The 23256-nt window shown below is 38.6% G+C and overlaps 1 protein-coding gene across 1 annotated transcript in view; it reads left to right on the forward strand.

Moving 5' to 3' along the window:
* The first annotated feature begins 1107 nt into the window (after window positions 1–1107).
* Window positions 1108–23256, forward strand: part of LOC124138035 (sodium- and chloride-dependent GABA transporter 1-like) — a 30313-nt gene continuing 8164 nt past the window's right edge. Inside the window, exons 1-5 of the mRNA XM_046504546.2 lie at window positions 1108–1195; window positions 20058–20115; window positions 20311–20461; window positions 21603–21734; window positions 22516–22834. Coding sequence (XP_046360502.2) covers window positions 20062–20115; window positions 20311–20461; window positions 21603–21734; window positions 22516–22834 — 656 coding nt within the window. The 5' untranslated portion in view covers window positions 1108–1195; window positions 20058–20061. The remainder of the gene's footprint in view (window positions 1196–20057; window positions 20116–20310; window positions 20462–21602; window positions 21735–22515; window positions 22835–23256) is intronic.

Raw genomic sequence — 23256 nt, forward strand, 5'->3', positions numbered from 1 at the left:
GACATGTGGAGGTCATTCTGTAACGCATCAGTGACAAGAATGATGTCCTATGCAATTCTCTATTTTGACTAGTACCATATGTTCTCGTGTTTTTCAGGTGAACATTTCACTTGCCTTTGCATGTGTTTGTGACAGGTGCTATTGGTGGGTACCCTCACCTTTTCGCGAACACTTGGTACATTATCATCACTATTCAATAGTGGTTCATAAGCACATGCTCATGATATGGTCGGAATCATATTTTCTGTAATGGAAAGGTTTTTGTCGCTTTTATTTTATGTGCTGTGCATGGCATTGTAACACAGGGTATTGTTACAGTTAGTGTAATATTGTTTCAGTTGATGCGGAATTGGGGGCACGGGTGGCACGTCTAAGGTGCCGCGATTCGCTGTGCAGAAACCTATGATTGTGGGTTCGAATACGTGGCCCGATTATGTTTCTAGGTTAGTCAGCACCATACCCGTGCTCGTGGGTTTCACCGAAGTGGTAAACGTCTGAGACCTGCATCACTTCGGGCTTTCCTCCCACGTTACGCTTACACGCCGTGATATAACTGGACTAATGTTAAAAGCGGTGTTAAACCCAACTCACTCACTCACTCATGCGGTATTACCCACTTATACAGTTGTATGAAGACGAGTAAAGTTATAATGAAATGGTGGCTGGTTAAAGATTGCTACACAAACAGTGGACAAACAGAAGTATTGTATATGTCCAATATGATTTCAACATCCATTGTTTACATTTACTAAAGGAACATAATACGGATAGAAAAGTGCATTTCAATTTACTTTTTCAGTGTGATGCAGCTTGGACTTCGTGTCTTCTGTTGAGCCATTGTCAAACAAATAAATATCAGTCAACTTTGAATAGTTGAAATTAAGCTGAAAGTTCGATAGTTTCAATACAACTGTGTTATCCCAGCAACAGATTATTAATGAAAGTATCAGAAATGCACATCCAAGCTTAAGTATATCTGAAAAACACTATGTGACAGCTTGTGTGACATTAATGTGGATTCGTCTGCGTACTTTCATGAAAGTCAGGTGATAGGCGTTCTATTGGATGTACGCAACATTCTTGATACACACGTATGCTTCTGGGCAGTCAGTCCGCTAATTGTTGAGAACTGTTGATGATTCTTACTTTGTCACATCAGCACATCAGATTCATATCACTATCAACGCCAGAAAAGGTAAGCGACGTCTTACAATATTTTGAGTCTATTAATCTATCGACTTCCTGAGTTTTCCGACACTTCCTATTTCTATCACAGTAAAAGCAACAAAACTTTTTCCATAATCACCTTGTACAATTCCGACCGTATTATAGACTATCTACTGCAAATAGTAATGATACCAGTTGGTCGCGAAAAGGTGAGCGAATCTTGCCCCAGCTGTGACACCCTTTCATTCTTTTCTTTTCGATACTGCTTAAAATTATTGACAAAACACAATAGGATTCGACAAAAGTCATCCAATTATGATATCCTCACCTAAATGGAATATCAAGACATTGACATCAATTACATTTACACATGTTTGGCTTTATAACATCAATATCAAATGTGTGTACATGTGTACAATGAACAGTTTAACTGTATTAGAAATGTGATAGCTGTGGCAGTGATTGTCGTTAGAGGCGACTAAAGGATCGGATGGTGAGGCTCATTGACTTTGTTGAGGCATGTCTTCGTATGCCAATAGTGTGGATCGATGCTCATGATGTTACGGGATTGTCTAGATTCGATTATTTACACTGAGTGAGTGAGTGAAGATTTGACGTTATATTTCGTGACGAGATAAAGTTAAACATTGACAACAAATATATTTATATCTCTGTCTCCGAAGGATAGTACAATAACTAGACTATCACAGGTTTAAGGTAAAACTAGTTTGAGAACATGTAAAAGAATAAACTATCATTAAACAACACAAAATAAATAAGGGCTACAGATTGCCAGCAACCAAAGTTAGGCCACCAGGCTAGGGATAGTGGGGACTTACGATACTTCTGCTACCTGCAGGGTTCCCCAGCAGGATTCACACTATCCCTTCGGCTGCTGGCGATTATTTGCAATCTTAGCCATCAATTAAAATAACAATTATGCTGTTAATAGAACTAAGGTAGGAATAACATACTTTGAAAGACATTGATTATTGGATGGTTCATTCAAATATAGTTCAGGGTTCTTATGCAGCTTATATTATTTTGCAGAAAAGTATACAATAAGGTTTTTATATAGAAAATTTAAACCCATTTTCAAGGGACCATTTATGAATGTTATTGAGACAGATTTGTAACTGCTTCGCTATTGTGTGCATATTTCACCACGACGAGATATCTTAAAATCATCCACGAAAAGTGATCCATCTACTGCATCACTTAAAACCTTTGAAAGACATTTATGTTTATACTAAATAAAGTGACAGAAAAAATACTGTCTTGTTTGTTTACAATTGCAATTTTGACAAAGGATTCTAGTCGTTCTAAATGGTCTAAAGTACTTCGATTTTTGCGGAAACCACATTGCACATTTGTATTTAGATTATTGGTATCGAAATACCAAACTCATCTATTGTTTATCATTGGTTCCATAGTTTTGGGTTAAAGATTTGGGTCGGTAATTTGCGCGATCTGTATGATCCCGGCCAGATTTTGGTATGGGGACTACAATGCCATTATGCCATGAAGGAGGAAAATCCTCCGCCGTCCATATTTAGCCAATTAATAAATTTTTATTCAAGCACTTAAGAGGCCCCAGGTCTATAATACATGTGACAGATGTTGCATACAATTTTAACCATAATTTACAAATTTAGTGCAATATAATCATGCGTGGAATATATATATGGCTAAGTTTTGTATTATTAATTTATCTAGACTGTTATCGGTATTTCAAAATATTTGGATAATTAAAGTAGTAAACAGGAATATATTTTTCTCAAGTACAATGGACATACAAGCAAAAAGTGATATTCATCCTCTATATCTTGGCTATAACACATTTTACATAATCGTTCTGACTTTCGAGTTTTTGTGTATCTCCCATCTCGATGCATAAAACATTGGATGAATATCGAAATCTTGCCAATGAATTTCGGTATTTCTATATACTTATATGAAACAGATACTGTTCAGTGTATGTATGAGTTTTCAACTTTCTATAATATAAAATGTATTGGATTATGTCAACGAAAATGACCACGATTGCAGTTAAATATCTTTAAGCCTCTGTAGAAAAGAATTGGAAAATACAGTTTCAGATTTTACAAATTCATCGTACCAAACATTTCCAAAACCACTATTGTATAACACTTTTGTCACATCAGTTAACCAATTATCACATAACATCATCATATTATAACATTTCTAAGGGTATCTCGATGAATTCATTTTAAGGAGTTTCAGCCAGTACTTTATGACTTTCAGCTGTGAATATATACTTAACCGCAATAAAAACGTCACCTCAAGTAACATTGCATGAAAAGTTGTCATTTAAATATCGGGGTAATTTTTGTCAAAGTTTCTGACAATTAACATTACCTTGTCCGGAAAAATGAAATTTGATGATAAAAACCCCAGAGCAGATGACAATCAAACCGATCGCCCAAACGCATCACGGCAACGGCCATGGTAACCCGATGCACGTGAGTTCCGTGCAAATTGAAATGCACATGCGTTCCCCCACTCCTTGCCCTATAAAAAATCCACCCAGATCGGATAACATAACGCCAAGATTGACAAGAAATCAGCGACACCAAGCCCTTGAACGATTGCAAGCTGGACAAACCGCCCGGCAAGTAGCCAATGCATTTCAAGTCCACGTAAGGACCACATACAGGCCCCAGCAACGGTACCAGACCACCAACACTACAGATGACCGACCACGTAGTGGAAGACCAAGGGTCACCACTCGACGTGAGGATCGTCAAATTGTGCGACAGCATCTTCAGGGTCGCTTTATTACTGCTGCGGAAACTGCTCGACAGATCATGGGGACAGACCAGCGACACATTAGTGCGGACACTGTGCGGACATTGACGAGCACACACCTCCACTGTCACAGGGCACACCAAGGACCCATTCTGGCACCACGTCATTGCCGGGACCGTTTTCAGTGGGCAACACAGCACCGTCATTGGCGCCACCAGCTCTCTTCAGCGACGCCATGGGAAACGTTATTCAGATACTTGTGTTGTTGAGAGAGACTCGTGGCCTGGTCCGAGCATCATTGTTTTGGGTGGAATTGGCCTTGCACAAAGGGTCGGCCCTGTGGTCTTCCAGAACATCGGTCCAGGGAGAGGCAATGGTGTCACAGTAGCTCGGTACATTGATCAAGTCTTGAGACCACACGAAATATCTCATTTGGCACGTCGATGCAACCACGAGTTTCAGCATGATAACGCCCGTGCCCACACTGCGAGACCAACAAGAGACTTCCTCCAGCAGAATGGCATCAGAACCATGCAGTGACCTGCCCTCAGTCCCGATTTAAATCCCATTGTGCACCTGAGAGTCAAAGACGGCTGAATGACGTCCGACCAAGGCCGACAACTGCAGCTGAACCGCGTCAGGCGTTCCTCAGAGTGTGGGCTCAAGTGCCTATGGCCTTCATCAACCGCCTCATCCATTCCATGTATCGACGTTGCACGGCAGTCATCAATGCACATGACGGACACACGAAATACTGTCTTGTAATGCCCTTTTCTCAGAGACTAGTGTTGTGTTTCACTTTAAGAACATTCGACTCTTTAATTTCCTTGATGATCAGTTTTGCCAAGTTTCATCTTTTTAATATGTCTCAAAGTATGTTTACAGTGTTTGGACAAATAAGGTTTCTCATATATCTATCCATGATGACGTTTCTTTTGCGGTTCAGTATATAACTAGAGGAAATCTTTCACATTCTTCATAAACCATTGCGCTTGATATGTTGGGTTTTACACCAAGAGTCTTTTTACATGCAAATAAGTGAACCTTTTCGATATCTTTAAATCTTTTTAATCCCCATATTTCAGCACCGTAAAGTAAAACTGGGTTAATTTTAACATCAAATATCTTAAAGAATGACTTATATCACCTGAACTGGCCTGAACTGATGCTTCTCTTATATGAATAGACCAATTTAAATATTTAAAGTGTATAGTTTCATTCAAACATTCGCCTTTAGAGGACCAATGTTCATTTTTGGCAGGTTTCCAAACATTTTTGAATACAATAATTTTAGTTTTGACTCAATTTTACAGTGAGTTTCCATTGGTCACAGTTATGTTCTAAGAAATCAATTTGCTTTTGCAAGCCACATGATGTGCTTGAGAACATGCTAATATCATCTGCAAATAATAAAAGAAAGGGTTGAACGATATCTGGATGTAATTGAGTGCCGTTTGTACAATTGTTATGGATTTCCGATACTAATTCATTTATGAAAAAGGAAAATAAAAACGGACTCAATTTACATCCTTGACGGACGCCAAATTTGCATTCAAACATATCAGACATTAAACCCTTGTCTCGTAAACACGTTTTAAAATTTTCATATATACCACATTGTAGCTTCAACATTTTGGAACTAAGTCCACGTGCAGTAAATAATCTCCATAGTTTAGACCTGTGTATAGGATCAAATGTTTTAGAGAAGTCAACAAATAATCCATAAAACTCCTCCCCCCTTTTTTGATGATATAGCACTGTATCAGAGATTGCAATATTGAGTTATGGTGGCTCAATTTGAGACCTTCCGCGGGAACGTGAAGAAGAAATGCCCCTTCATCTGTCCTGTGCTGATGGAGTAACCTCCAAGTCCAAAGGACCAAACGAGTTAGGTACAGTAAGTTCCGAAGGAGAAGGTGTCCTAGTTTTAATTTGTAGAGTGAGACACTTGGCCCAAGTTCATTGTGCTTGAGGCCACTGAAGTAAGCAAATTAACATTTTACTCAACCTTTCCACTGGTAAAGTTGCGGAAGTCTCTGATGTGAACTGAAGTTTGGCGCTCTTCTTGTGGAATGCAAAACTCGTAAGCAGGCTGCTATCTTTCTTGAATCCACTAAACTGACAGATATCAGGATCAAAAGTTATGCACATAAATCACTCAAATTCAGCAAAGGGATCATTCGGTATCAGCTAGATTACCATATAACTCATCCATTTTCACAGCTGAATCAAAGGTCATGTTAACTGCTCTAGAATATATAAATAAACAATCTAAACGCAAGGAATTGATTATATATTTAGACTCGCTGTCGACGTCATGTCTTCAGGCTATAAAAACAGTTCGTGTCCGCATCCAGTTTACGTGACATAATTAAACTATACTACCCACATAAAGAAACTGTGCACGGAGAAAATATAGATATAAGTGCACACCGTCCATATATGAAATATAGGTTTAAACACAGCAATTATTGGAGACATTCAAACGCTCATGCACGTGCCATGCGATATGACGTCATTGATGGGGCCTATGGACGTGCAATGTGTTACTGCACGTGCATCCTGTGCAGCTGTACACAGCATGTGCAACTCAAAATTCGCTGTCGCTTTGGAAAGCATGATCTGTGGTCATTCAAAAATTCAAAACTTCTCAGGCGCAGACACAAGCATATCACAAGCTAATCATGCCAAGATTGACAGCTGCACAGCGTCATGAAGCCATTGGAATGATCCGAGCGGGAATGAGGCAACAACAGGTGGCAACACATTTCCAATACCATCGTAACACGATATCGGCATTGGTGAGGCGTTATCAGAACACAAATGACGTTGCCGACCACCCACGTTCAGGACATCCCCGAGTAACGACGCCAAGACAGGACAGATGGATTCGAGTTACACATCTCCGACACAGGTTCCAAACGGCAGTAACGACGTCCCAGACAATTCCTGGACTGCGCCGTATCCATCCCAACACTGTCAGGAATCGTTTACGTCAGTACGGGATTCGACCACGACGCCCTGCCATACGTCCCATCCTGACACACCGTCATCGAGTCAACCGTCTAAGATGGTGTCGAAATCATGTTCGCCAACCTCGAATATGGTGGATAAAGGTTCACACGTCCCATTTTAATTCTGGAAACCCAAAAGTCCAGAAACTCTACGCTCTTTGCCCAGTCTCGGTTAAAGGTATTTACAAAATTAAACATGCCGTTTTCATGGGAACATACCAAGGAAGAAAAAATGAAAAAAAAATTGTTTAAAAACTCAATATTTAGACTATGTCGCCCATGGGCCTGCCCATGGGCGAAGTGTGGCCCATGGGTAGGCCCATGGGCGAGAATATGTTCCTTTACTTAAAACTCATGTTTTTGTTTCGCAAATACATTTAATGTATTCATTCAAGTATCATGACACAAAATTTAATTCATTTTAACTTAATTCAACGATTTTATAGCGATATTGAAATATTTCGCCCATGGGCGAGAAAAAGGTTTGGCCCATGGGCGAGAATATGTTCCTTTACTTAAAACTCATGATTTTGTTTCCGCAAATACATTAAATGTATTCATTGAAGTATCATGACACAAAATTTAACTCATTTTAACTTAATTCAACTATTTTATAGCGATATTGAAATATTTCGCCCATGGGCGAGAAAAAGGTTTGGCCCATGGGCGAGAACATGTTCCTTTACTCAAAACTCATGTTTTTGTTTCGCAAATACATTAAATGTATTTATTCAAGTATCATTACACAAAATTTAACTAATTTTTACTTAATTCAACTATTTTACGGCGTTATTAAAATATTTCGCCCATGTTTTCGTCAGTCCCTTTCAAGCATCAACTAACTGTTTGCAAAGTATATTGTATCATGTGAAATATACTTTATATTATATCATTACATTACTATTTAAAAAGGGCATTTGGTTGGATGTTTCCTTTAGTTCTACAAATTTCATCTGTTTTACATATTGTAGCGATCTTTAATGAACCCGGCCTTACCTCTCAAAACGTTTTGACAGTTTATCATACGAATTCATGTGCGTGTACTCCAATTCATTGGAGTTATTTTCCACAACATTAAATTTTAGTTAGTTTCTATTTCATTTCCCATTTAATGTCCCGTTGATACATCACACTGGGCAATTACGTGACACTAGGTATGCAATATACAGGTACGCGTGCGCGTATTTTAATGAAAAAAACTATTCGTCTTTTATTGCATAACGTTTGGCTGAATATCTTATATTCTAACGAAATCTCGAAATAATTATTTAATTACATGCGGTTTCGAACTGACCAGTGGGAATTATGTTTCAATGCGATTGAGGAAAACGTGAGTGAATATTGTGACACTAAAGCAACTTTTAACTGCATTGTCACTTTTGGTATGAAAATGGTAACAGTTCAGAAAAAACAACAGCCTTCTTATGATAATTCTCATTAGTACGTTGTATCTAATTACAGTGTCGGCCTTATTTACAGGTGATTCTACAATACCTGCTCTCGGTCAATTACGATTTACCACACCACGCGTGAATAAACAGTTATGCAGGTGTTGCTGTGGGCAAATACCTAGCCTGAAAATGTTTATTTTTTTTAGGATACATGTTTTACAAATGTTCGTTGATATGTGGATATATTAAGCACAAAGACAAAAAAATGTTTATGAAAGATGAATTAGTGCCTTGATATATTCATCGAGATGTGTATCATCGTTTAATGGGGTCATTCAATAAACGTATGTTTGGAGGAGATATCAAAGGAGCCGCCCAATATACACAGTGTCGTCCGGTGAACTACCACCCCACCCTGTCCATTAGAGTTATGTAATCGGTACACAAATATATTTGATGCGGTGTCAGTGCGGAAGGAGTTTGAATTACGTCCGCCAGTTGCCACAGAAATCCTCAAAGTATAGAAACAACAAGTAGAGATTGCTGCAGAGCATCAATAGCTCCCCGCCATATAATGTTATGTGCAGAGGAAGGAAGTGTAAGCTATGGGAGGAGAGAATTTGTGTTAAGTACAAATTGGTTGTTATTAATGTACTTATCTTTGGAAAGCACAATAAAAGAAACAGTGTCTTTAATTGGTCAGCACAAAGAAAACCCAGGCAAGAAAACTGGGCCTGTCAGGCAAAACTTGATGTATACCCACTATTAGTACCAATAAAAATAATCCTATGTAGATAACACAACAAATGTCACTCTAAAGCATGCTTTTGCAGTAAATATCAATATTTCTGGTCAAAATGTTGGTTGGTTAAAATAAAGCAAACTTTTAAAATAGTAAACACAAAAAATGTAATGAATACACTCTAAATATACTTCAGTTCAAATGTAAAAATTCACGCAATCATTAATGGATTCCCATTTATCTAGCAGCAAGTTAGGAACATACAGTTTGGTCACGTTATCTATAAATATTAAGAATTATCTTACATATTGTAAAAACAAAGGCCATAGGTCACTTTTCTCAAAACTTCGTTTAAGTAATCACAAACTACAAATTGAAAAAATTGTAGATATACAAAAACACCAACCCCATTTGTACAACGTCTCTGTGAAACATGTGATGTCTCATGAACAACATTACGCACTGTCTTTGATAATACAACCAAGAAAGAGAATCACAAATAATCCCCAATCATTATAAAGAATTTGCTACACTCTGTTAAAAGGAGCAGATTCTTAATAAGTTTACCAACAGTTATCCAGAAACAACTTCCAAGATCTGTTAACATATCAACAATTACAATCAAATTCCTTGTACATGTATGTTCTACATTACTATAGTTTTGCTCAATTCTCATATTGTTTCCATATCATTATAAAACACTTGTTTTAGAAATTAAATTCTACCTCTTTTGAATGTTGAATGTTCCTGTGTTTTTTAATTGTCGTTTATTGTGCATGTATTTTGTAGTTTGTGATTGTGCAATATTGCCACTGTTTCTTCATGGAATGTTCTGCAATACATATCTCATCTAAAACATCTTTGTTGTATAATAGTTTCTTACAGTTGTTTACGGGGGCATGGTTGGCCCAGTCACCGAAGGCGCTGCAATTCGCTATGCAGATCTAGAGTTGTGTCCCTTGGGAACGCCAGAAACCTATGACAGTGTGTTTGAATCTCGGTTCGCTCCGATTTTGTTTTCAGCACAAAACCCTTGCTCGTTGGTTTCACCAAAGTGGTGAACGTCTAAGACCTGCATCACTTCAGACTTTCATCCCACTTCAAGCTGACACGGAATACTATTCAAGACGGCGTTAAACCCAACTACCTCACTCACTCTTGTGTATGGTTCCGTTTGGTTAACTGGGTTTGTGTTAACGTTGTGATTTCTTCCGGCTTAGATTTGAAATTTGTTTAGAAGAATGTTACTATGTTCCACCCAAACATCGTGAAGATAGCATGCAACCGTATTATCTTTTTGGAAAATAATTGCAAACTACAGACCAACCTGTTGATTTCCTATGTATCCAGAAGCAAAGAACATATACGGGTGTATGATCTCTGCTGGAAGTTAATTTTTTTTGTCAAAGCAATAAACCATGCAGAAACGTAAACCGCCGCATGAAACGGTATGTACCATACATTACATACAGTGAAGTATTTAAAACAATGCTGTGCTCAACTATGCACAGCAAGCGCCATACATGTGATTATGAAGACAACTAATAAAACATTTCTCATATCAAACCCGTTGTTTTACATGTGTTGTTTATTGAAGAAAGTCATACTTTATAGAAGCCTGTTATTTAATCGTTTTGAACAATATGTTGCAATAGCAGTGTGAAAATTGAGTGCGCGTGACAGGCTTGGCCTAAATTCCTTCCTGGAACGTTTCTCGATGGCTGCCTGAATAACATACGATACATTGCAAAGGTAGTGCGCAATTAACCTGTTCGGGTAAGGGAGATAATCACTCACTCTCAGTGATACAGCTTGAATAAGATACGATGTACAGCAATGCAAGGTCAGTGCGTGAATTTATCACTTCTATACTACGCCTATAGCTAATGGAGATAATCGCTCAATGCGCAATAGTTTATTCTTACAAAATATAGACCGGTTAACTTTAGCGAAATGGGATCATTTTTAGCTCTTTTAAAAACAAAATGAACAAATTTCATGGGTTATCAGCATTACGAAAAGTGACTAAGTCTCAGAATAGCAAGACGATTTTGAAGTATCTCTTATTGCTGGAAAAGATAAACGTCAAAATTTCACGCACATTTCACATGATTTGTATGTTTCGTTTCGGTAACTGTGTGGCTTGAAATTTCTAAGAAACCAACATGTCGACTTACATGCTCCAAAATTAACCTCTCCCGTATACTTCCCCGCCTTAAGGGCGGGGAAGAATAAACAAGGTCAATCCGTACTAATTACCTAGTGACGCACGTAACAACGACTGTCAATAGGGAAAATGGTGAAAACAAATTGAAATAGATTTTAATAAAACATTATTGTACTAAATAACTCGCAAAAGCGGTGCCTAAAATTGTTTGACCGTGTTATGTGTGTTGTAAACTGACGAATAGCAAGTAATTGTCATGCTGTACGCATGGTTCCATATACAAATTCAGTTATACAACCGGTATGAAACTGAGAACTGAGATACCAAGTACAACCTGCATTCACACACGGAAGCAATATACTTGTGTGTATGCCCTCTCCTCTAAAAAATGTATCACTAAAGTATTTGCATTGTAATAAATATAGTAATGATAAAACTTGGTAATTTGGTAGGTCTCCGACAGATATGATTTTCAGTTTTTTTACACCTTTGATTGATACGGATTACGTACCTGAAGTCTAGTCACTGTCTCTAATGTATCTGCTTGTTAGAAATTTCAAATGTCTTGTTATAGCACTGTTCCTAAAATACGGCAGTTTCTTTTATCGGGTATAAATAGTTGATTCGTCTTGTCACGCAGTCATTTTTACTTGATCGAATGATTTCCACAAAAAATTACGGCAGAGAGTTTTGTATTTTATTATGTTTTTAGAAGATTTTAGAAGATGCTTACATCACTGTATCTCAGAACGTAAAACTGATAACATTCAAACATGTAATTAGTACACAGTGAATTGTTACATATAATTTCCTGCATATTCCTTTTTGAACAAAAAGCCTACATGTATACTGATATCGGTGTCCACTGTTAAAAGGGTATTAGTGCAGTCAGCCATGGTAAATGGAGAGACAATAATAAGGTGATTAATTATAATCTGTTGCAGAATATGCGGTATAAGTGTAGTCATTGATACATATACACATTACACATATACAGATGAAATACACGATATGATGCAGTGCAAGAACAAATTAAGATACGGTTTCTATTAAAAATAATTATACGATTTTGGATTTAATTAGCATGTTTAAATTTTCAGGCCAAACACGGCTGAGATACAGTATCGGCATACTCAACTTGAGTTGTTTTCTGCCGGTCGTAAGTTCATTGTTTGACTGAGCACACTCGTGTCGGGGTTGCGATATTTTCTTCTCTTTGTTGGCAGCCTGCCACCGGTCTGAATTTTGAGAAAGGTCTCAGCATGGGACTGTTAATTACTTCTTAATGATGTCTACAAGCTTACAAACTTGTAGATGTTGGGTGCGGTTAGGACCAAACTTTTCCAGCTCAGAGTGTTAGTGGTCCTGGAACCCATAGTGTCAAACAGGTTCTGCACAAAACGTCCATCAGATTCTACTGTTCAGCAACATTGTCACTGAATTTCAGAACTCTGGCATGATATAATAATCAAGGATTTCGAAGGTGAACGAGGGGAAAGGTAGACGCACGTGGATTTACCCTCAGGTTATTATTGTCTGGAGTTCACATTTTAGGGCATTTCATATACTAATTGAACAGAGTTCACCTGCACATGTCCACTTTAGTGATACAGACTGTAACCAAAAATGCAATGAGCCGTAGCTCTTAATCCCTTCTAACAACGGTAACAACAACCAAGGTGAGGATACAGTAAGGTTAAACCGTGTCCAAACAGACAATCTGAGGTGGCTATCTCCAATCAAGTCAGCTCTGTTTTTAAGCGCATAGTTATGTTTTTACATTGAAATAAAAGGAATTTAAAAAATTATATTTAACAAACCTACACATTACCAAATACAAAACTTTATAACCCTCTCTAGACTTCGTTCCAATTAACCTGGATCATTCAACTCGCTCGCGAAGGTCGTATGCGACTTTAAAGTGAATACGTCTACAGTGTACAAGTAACTTTTAACTGAATCATATATACTCATGATAAGCAATTATTTTCGTTCCTAATTCGAATGAGCACATTCTGAGGCTAAATCTGCAAAAGGACAGATAAAATATTTCTTTGTACAATGCAAACGATACAAACGTAGCGGCTGATAATAGAGACAATGATTTAATAATCTGCAATACATCAAGTGTTCTCGTTCAATCTATTGTACATATTGAAGTGATTGTAAAGTTTCAAGGAGTACTAAAATGTTGTGGTATTATGAATGTATTTAGAATATGAATAGCGAAAAACAGTCACCATATCGGATGTACATGTATAACTTGTCTTCCAACACCACGCTTATGCCGAGGCCCATGGTCATAAAACTAATCGGTCCCATAAAAGGAGCAAATAGTTTCGCAGATACTTCTTGCTATGGTTCACTCACAATTGTCAGACGACCTAATCATCAGTCAGACCAGTCAAGTGTGACCAGAGTACCTGCCTGGTTTTGGCTCCTAATTACTGAACTGCCCAATACTGTCATACTGTGGGCAGAGTAAGCGGCCTCGTTGAGTGATACAGACTAACCAGATTATGATTGTGTTTGTAAGTTGCGTTTAATCTGTGTCGGGTTGCAGTTGTTTTATTAGTCAAGACTAGGGGTAGTTTTTTCAATGTAACCTTTTAGCCGTTGAGTTTGTTTTGCATTCATTTCATTAAATACATTGTTAGGTAGAATAATAACACGTTATATGGATTAAACATCTCCCTAATCTGAGTATAATCTCACATGCACTCTAAGTACCGTACGGTAGCCCGGCGACTACCGGGATCGGGTGGTCAGGCTCGCTGACTTGGTTGATGCATGTCATCGTATCCCAATTGCGTGGATCGATGCACATGATGTCAATCACTGGATTGTCTGGTCCAGACTCGATTATTCACAGACCGCCGTCATACAGCTGAAATATTGCTAAGTGTGGCGTTATACAACTAACAAACAAACAAAACACAAAAAGGGAAAGTGTATGAGTACTAAAACTTGCAATAGATATGCGTACCCTACGTACACACATGAGTCCCATTCGACAGTCTACAACACACGAATAACTGTCAATCAAGTTTGGGTACCCCTTCTGTTCAGGCAAGTTATTTAGTTCGATAATTTTGTATTAAAATCCTTTTCAATTGTTTTCATCCTTTTTCCCTATTCCATGCATGTTTATGTTGCTACATCTTATTGCTCATGTTTCCAAGTATTGTAAAACACTTTAATGTTTCTCCTTCTTAATCTAACGCTATAACATTTCCGGTCATTGCCATCATCTAATACACAAGAGATGATACCAAGACATATTTTATTCGGTTTTATGGTCTATGCGGTCTTACAATTGATTTTATTAGTCTTTAAATCTTATGTCTAGTAAATATTTTCACAAACAGGGCTGTTAACTGATATAAGGAATGTAACATCCAGTTGAGGACTGAATACGACGTACGTTAGTCTGGTAACGACATTTCTACAATTAATATTTTGAATAAGCCGTTAATACGCCAGTTGTGACAGGGATGATGGTATGGTAGATGTAGCAGACATATTGACAGCCGTTGTTACGCGAGTCACTAGGTTATTAGTACGGCATTGGCCTTGTTGATTGGTACTATACTTTCTGTGGCCACTGGCGGACGTAATTCAAACTCCTTCCACACTGACATCGCACCAAATATATTTGTGTACCGATTACATAACTCTTACTGACAGGGTAGGGTGGTAGTTCACGCGAAACGGACGACACTGTGTATATTGAGCGGCTCCTTTGATATCGCCTCATAACATACTTTTAATGAATGACCAATTAAACGATGATACACATCAGGATCGCGGAGAAAATACAAGCTTCGTTCGCGTTGAATATATATATCAAGGCACAAATTCATCTTTCATAAACTTTTTGTGTCTTGGTGCTTAAAATATCCACATATCAACGAAAATATGTAATACATGTATCCACAAAAATATACATGTACAGGCTAGGTATTTGCCCACAGCAACACCTGCATAACTGTTTATTCACGCGTGGTGTGGCAGATTGTAATTGACCGACAACAAGTATTGTAGAATCACCTGTAAATAAGGCCGACACTGTAATTAGACACAACGTACTAATGAGAATATGAGAATTATCATAAGAAGGCTGTTACGTTTTTCTTAACTATTACCATTTTCATACCAAAAGTGACAATGCAGTTAAAAGTTGCTTTAGTGTCACAATATTCACTCACGTTTTCCTCAATCGCATTGAAACATAATTCCTACTGGTCAGTTCGACACTGCTTGTAATTAAATAATTATTTCGAGATTTCGTTAGAATGTAAGATATTCAGCCAAACGTTATGCAATAAAAGACGAATAGTTTCTTTCCATTAAAATACGCGCACGCGTACCTGTCACGTAATTGCACAGTGTGATGTATCAACGGGTCATAAAATGGGAAATGAAATAGAAACTAACTAAAATTTAATGTTGTACACGCACATGAATTCGTATGATAAACTGCCAAAACGTTTTGAGAGATAAGGCCGGGTTCATTAAAGATATTGGGTGCGGTTAGGACCAAACTTTTTCAGCCAAGAGTGTTAGTGGTCCTGGAACCCATAGTGTCAAACAGGTTCTGCACAATACGTCCATCTGATTCTACTGTTCAGCAACATTGTCACTGAATTTCAGAACTCTGGCATGATATAATAATCAAGGATTTCGAAGGCAAAACCTTTTCTCGCCCATGGGCGAAATATTTCAATAAATCTGTAAAATAGCTGAATTGAGTAAAATTGAGTTACATTATGTGCCATGAAAATAGTAAGAACACCTGCATGTATTTGCATGTAGTTTTAAGTAAAGGAAAATATTCTCGCCCATGGGCCAAACCCTTTTCTCGCCCATGGGCGAAATATTTCAATATCGCTATAAAATCGTTGAATTAAGTTAAAATGAGTTAAATTTTGTGTCATGATACTTAAATAAATACATTTAATGTATTCGCGAAACAAAAACATGAGTTTTAAGTAAAGGAACATATTCTCGCCCATGGGCCTACCCATGGGCCAGACTTCGCCCATGGGCAGGCCCATGGGCCACATTTCGCCCATGGGCGACATAGTCTAAATATTGCGTTTTTGAACATTTTTTTTTTCATTTTTTCATTAAATTTTGTGTCATGATGCTTCAATGAATACATTTAATGTATTTGCGAAACAAAATCATGAGTTTTAAGTAAAGGAACATATTCTCGCCCATGGGCCAAACCTTTTTCTCGCCCATGGGCGAAATATTTCAATATCGCTATAAAATCGTTGAATTGAGTTAAAATGAGTTAAATTTTGTGTCATGATACTTGAATGAATACATTAAATGTATTTGCGAAACAAAAACATGAGTTTTAAGTAAAGGAACATATTCTCGCCCATGGGCCTACTCATGGGCCAGACTTCGCCCATGGGCAGGCCCATGGGCCGACATAGTCTAAATATTGAGTTTTTAAACAATTTTTTTTTCATTTTTTCTTCCTTGGTATGTTCCCATTAAAAACGGCATGTTTAATTTTGTAAATACCTTTAACCGAGACTGGGCAAAGAGCGTAGAGTTTCTGGACTTTTGGGTTTCCAGAATTAAAATGGGACGTGTTGGTCACTTGTTTTTACAGATGAATCGAGGTTCAACATTTCCCACAGTGACGGGCGCCAACTTGTCTACCGGCGTTTGGGAGAACGTTATGCACGCACCTGTATTGTGGAGAGGAATCGTTTTGGAGGTGGCTCTGTGATGATTTGGGGTGGGATAACAGCACGGCACCGAAACCCTTTGGTGGTTGTTCAGGGCAATCTCACCGGTGTTGGCTACAGAGATCAGATTCTGAGGCCTGTGGTCATTCCTTTCCTGCAACGTCATGGCCCGGGATTGACATTTCAAGAGGACAACGCTCGTCCTCACACGACTAGGGTCGCAATGGATTTCCTTCACCATAACAATGTCATGTAACTGCCATGGCCTGCAGTTTCTCCAGATCTCTCCCTAATAGAGCATGTGTGGGATGACATGGAGCGCCGTCTGCGTCGTCTTCCACATCCTCCAGATAACGTCCGTGACTTGGCACAGGATTTGAGGAGGATAAGGCAGGCCATTCCCCAGGCCTTCCATGCCCATTTGGTGGACTCCATGCGTCGCCGATGCACTGCTGTGATTCACGCACAGGGTGGTCATACCCGTTATTGACTTTGTGACTTTGCCGTTTGACCCCCTACTCCATTTTGATCTTCTGACGTCATCGTAACAGATGTTGTTCAGGTCCCGTTGACATTTTCTAATGGTCCGATCATTCAGCTGCTACAGCGTCTGCATCATTTTGTTCTTGCTGTGTTGTATTTCAATCCAGAATATATTTTCTCCGTGCACAGTTTCTTTATGTGGCTAGTATACATAATAAACGTGCTACTGACCAATACGACATCGTCTTTTGTTGGTTGCCCAGCCATGTTGGGAGCATTGGTAACACTTTGGCTGATGCTGCAGGTGAAGCAGCTTTCAACAAATCTGTGACACCACTTCTTATCCCATACAGATATTAGATATTTCATCAAAGACGTAATACAAAAGAAGCAAGACACCCAGGTAGGTATAATTAAATTACATGCAATAAAACCAAATATAGGTTACACCTACTTTGGATGTCAGTCCAGATTTGAAGAGGTCATTTTAAGACGAAGTCGTATTGGCCATTCCCGATACACTCATGAATATTAATGAAAGGTGAGGATCCTCCGTTTTGCATCCCTTGTGATGAAAGAATCACGGTTTAAGCATGTCCTGCTTGATTGTATTGATTTTACCATACCTATTTCAAATCATCATCTCTTAGGGATATTTTATTAGTATTAGTTCTCATTTGATTATAGGATTTTTAATCTGTAACTTATATGGTTAGTGGCTGTATCCTCAAAGGGGGTTGAAGTAGCATACAAATATTGTCCCCCTGAGAGGATATGTAAGCGAAAGTACGTTTATTCAAGCACAATATTTTTACGTAGTATATTTGTTTATTTTAACTGATGGCTAAAACGCGTACAATCGCCAGCCACTGAAGGTATGGTGTAAATCCTGCTTGGGTCCATACAGGTAGCAAAGGTACTGTAAGTCCCCATGATCCCCAGTATGGTGATCTACGTTCAGTTGCTGGCGATCTATAGCCCTTTTATATTGTGTTGTTACATTTAGTGGTATCTTTTTATGTATGCTAGTTTTAAATATTAATCTGTGATATTCTAGTTATTTTACTATCAATCGATGACAGGTTTTTATTTAGTCAAAATATATGTATTAATAATGTATAACTTCTCGTCACGATATGGCTGAAATATTGCCTATGTGACGTAAAACATTAACTCACTCACCACAAATATAACATATATTTCCAGTGTTTGGACATCTCTGTTAAAAGAAGTTTTCAAAGACAACGCACCCACTTCCTGCCATTTATGAACTTTACAGCGCAGCACCCCCAAAAAACCAGTAGGCTGCACATATATACAACGTTTTCACACTCGTAAATCAATTGAATGATGACACAATCTCACCAATTTAATAATTTTGTTTTATGACTCTTATGAATGTACGAGTGATCGCCACCATGAAACTAGTAAAACCGAAAGTAGGCTGACTCAGAGTATTGGACAAAATCCTTTTGAAAATACCTTTGATTGTTAATAGCTTACATATTGTATCCTATTCGTTAAAGTATAGCATTCCTTATATCCTATTCGTTAAAGTATAGCATTCCTTAAGTGAGAAACTTCATCCATTGGATATTTGCTACTAAATGTGGTCACCGTAGATATAGTTATCTGTATTCAGAGGTTCAGCATAAATTGTTCAAAATTAGGTTTACTGAGAAAACAATATGTGAAATGGTGTTTTTCTCATTGGTAACATCTATGTAAAATGTTGGGGAAAGAAATGGTCATCTCCAATGACACCAATTGTACTCCTCTTCTTGCTACACTGTTAGGGGGAAAAAGAAGTGTATCATAAGCTTAAGGTATACCGTTGATCTGATATCGTTTAATAATTGTCCAATAGCCAATTACCTTCCACTGATTTACCCACCTGAACTAGAGAAAAAGACACCAGTGAAACCGCCTCACGTGTTTCGTATTAAGATCTATGCACACAGGGGGGCACGGGTGGCCCAGTCGTCTAAGGCGCCGCGATTCGCTGTGCAGAGTTGCGTCCCTTGGGCACGCCAGAAACCTATGATTGTGGGTTCGAATCCCGGTTCGCCCCAATTATGTTTCTAGGTTTGTCAGCACCATACCCGTGCTCGTGGGTTTCACCGAAGTGGTAAACATCTGAGACCTGCATCACTTCGGGCTTTCCTCCCACATTAAGCTGACACGCCGTGATATAACTGGAATACTGTTAAAAGCGGCGTAAAACCCAACTTACTCACTCACTCACTATGCACACAGATTCAGAGTGACAAAAAAGTATCCACAACACTGTGAGTGTTCTTTTGGAAACGAACCTTGGTTTACTGATTGTGATGTGACATATTCCTCGTAGTTATCGCACGAATGAAGCATTGTTTGCGTGAGAATATGAATTCCCTTTTCTCGCTGTTCCGTTTCTACATTCCATGAGGAATGTTGGTCATCGGTCCATGGTCATGCATCCAGGTGTGGTCAGTCAAGCATTTCGTACAGTTAGCTATTTAAATATATGCATGGCTAGTTGTGGTATTGTGTATGCCATATACAAGTTCATATCCTGAAAGTATTATGTTTATTCGTTCAAATAATAGTGAGTAATTCAGATAAATTCTTCAACAGAGCTATGGCGGATGAGGAGAAAGAAACTTGTTTGTCCGAGCTTGGCACCAAAGGGAAGGTAAGACAATGTTAACCTCTAATACACTCAGCTGTCTTCATTTTGTATGAAATATAAAGGGGGAATACAAATAATTGTATCAATGATTAGTTGAATATCTGTTCTAATCACGCGACTCAATGAAATAAATGTTGCCTTTGTCAACCACCACTAAAACGTCAGTAAAGTAAATCATATGACAAACCCTCTTTTCAGGTACATAATTCACGTAGAATTGAAAAACCAGTGAATGTAAGGAAACCACAATGGTCCAACAAGTTTCAAGGTATCATTGCTGTTCTTGGATTCTCAGTGGGACTTGGTAACCTGTGGAGGTTCCCTTACGTCTGTCAAAAGAATGGAGGTGGTATGTATTTAGTTATTTTATCAATTTGTTGTGTCATTTGCAGTCATATTCCGTTTAAGTTTATATTATCATCCTCATCATCATATATTTTATCCTCGTCATCAATCATAATCATCATCATCATTAGCTAATGTGATTAGATTATTTGTGGTAGGCTTCAACAAGAAATTGGGGTTACCTACCTGAGTTGTTGTTGATATGGAAGGACTATCTGGTTCGAGATGTTTCACGGGGTAACAGTTTCTAGAAGGCTGGCTGTTCTTATATACAAGCAATAAGAGGGTGTTATAAAGTTGGACGCCCTCTACGACTAGATCTGATTGCTCAGTGCGGGCGGGTTGCCTATCGGGAACCACCGACTTATTGCCTGCATCCAACACTGTTTCTTGGACTCAAGAACGGAGCACATGTACCATTCAAATCATTCGACTGTGACAAATACTAGACATTCGTGCGTCCACTGACTTGCGTAATAGAGACAACCATGATACGATCGCCCCCATACCGATTATGGTCACGAATTGTTGCCGCTACGCCACAACACAACGATTTCTGACATCAAAAGCCTGATTCGTCTCTGTAAGGCCATTGGCGCACAGCTCGTTGCTGGTGTTGCCTAGCACACCCCAATCTTTGCCGCCTATGGTTATCTCGGGTACTCCCTTCTTAGGACGCCTTGCTTTTGGGCTGGCTGCACAGAGCCGGTTTTAACGGTAGATGTTGAAATCGCCTTCCTGTTATTTTGTACGAAAGTCTCTATTAATAACAGTCGCAGATTTGCCTCGATTGCATAGTGCAATTAATGAAATGAGAGCACCTTGTCTTGGTGTCGTTTTTAGACCTGCCACGCTCACGCTCAACTCCAACCATGTAATATTATTTGTTCCACAGTCGAGAAATTACACTCTTTGATTTGCTGATATACTTTGGATATTGACGAACGGTATTGTAAATGTACACCTCAACGGTAGCTACATTCAGATCATTAGTTCCCTTATTTGTTGTCAGTGGTATATTTATTTTAATGTCTATTTATTTCAAAACCAAGACCTCGGGAGGTGGGAGCAGTTATTTAATACAGGCTTCACCCTATGATCAATGGTATACTTAACCTTTTCGCTAACCATCTGTGTCTTCACAGGGGCGTTTCTGATACCATACTTCATCTCTACAACTGTGTTAGCAATCCCTCTCTTCATTCTGGAAGTTGCTGTCGGTCAGTTTTCTGCTAAGGGACCAATTAAGGTTTGGGCGATGTGTCCAATCCTGAAAGGTAAGGACATAAATGTCTATCTATACATAATTCATTGACTAAAGTGTGGATGGCACACTTATGCTTTTGAAAATTTTAAACCAGTATATAGTTTATTCTGAATATCCTCTAACACTACCAACATAGCGGGGGCACGGGTGGCCCAGTCGTCTAAGGCGCCGCGATTCGCTGCGCAGAGTTGCGTCCCTTGGGCACGCCAGAAACCTATGATTGTGGGTTCGAATCCCGGTTCGCCCCGATTATGTTTCTAGGTTTGTCAGCACCATACCCGTGCTCGTGGGTTTCACCGAAGTGGTAAACGTCTGAGACCTGCATCACTTCGGGCTTTCCTCCCACATTAAGCTGACACGCCGTGATATAACTGGAATACTGTTAAAAGCGGCGTCAAACCCAACTCACTCACTCACTCACTCACCAACATAGCCTACGATATACGAGTAATCACTGATTATCTGTACTGTGAGCATGAAGTCTGTGAGTCCCAATTACTTGATGTTATGCCTACCCATGGTACCAGTGAACATACAATCGAGACAAATTACTTTTAGTATGTGTAGGTATAGCAGAAATTTAGTTTTTCAAATATATTCAAGTGTACAGTAGTGTAGTTACTTTATTAGCGATAGTTACGGGAATAATTATATGTATCATCGTTGTTGTGGGTACATCTATTTCGGGCACACATTATTGTGGTATTCCATCTCAATTACAAACGTCGGGTTGCGAACAATCATGTGATTATATGGATATATACATTATATGATTATTTGAACATTTCTAGGTGTTGGTTTTTGCATACTGTCTATCAGTTGCATCATCGTCCCGTACTACAGCATGGTGTTTGCCTGGGCCCTCTACTACCTGTACAGCTCCTTCTCTACCGTCCTGCCCTGGACCACTTGTGACAACTCATGGAACACACCGCCTTGTATTGCTGTAGGAGAAAAGAGAATAAACACTTCTATATTAACTAACACCACACCCATAGAGGCTATCACCATTTCACATTATCCAAATGAAAACACCGGATATGAACACATTAACCGAACACAAGAAACTACCAGTGTTCTGGGACATACATCAACAGAGGAGTTTTGGCAGTGAGTGTTCTTTTGAAATGACATGCGTTTACATAACAATAAATAATTACAGCAAAGCTAAGGTTACGATCAAGTTTTACAGGGGATTATCCAAATATAAAACTACTGTGTGTGTAATTTACCCTTTTGTTTAAGCATAGTCAGCATGCATCATTGAGATGGCAAAAAATATTTGCATAAAGCATCCAACCTTTTAGGTTAGACACGTTGTCCAAAGTATTATCTTATAAGGGTACCGTTGTACAAAGCAACCTTAGCGCTACGACTGTCGCAAGTCTATGTGAAGGTATGGGAGTTACGATCACCTTAGCGCTAAGATCCCTTTGTACAACGGCACCCAGAACGATAATAAGGATTGTAATCTTTATTCTGTTGTGAAATATTTGTATTGACAAACCATGAATCATTATCTGGTATAACCC

This window comes from Haliotis rufescens, unplaced genomic scaffold (assembly GCF_023055435.1).
Source record: "Haliotis rufescens isolate VD_foot unplaced genomic scaffold, xgHalRufe1.0.p SCAF_17, whole genome shotgun sequence".
Classification (NCBI taxonomy): Eukaryota; Metazoa; Mollusca; class Gastropoda; order Lepetellida; family Haliotidae; genus Haliotis; species Haliotis rufescens.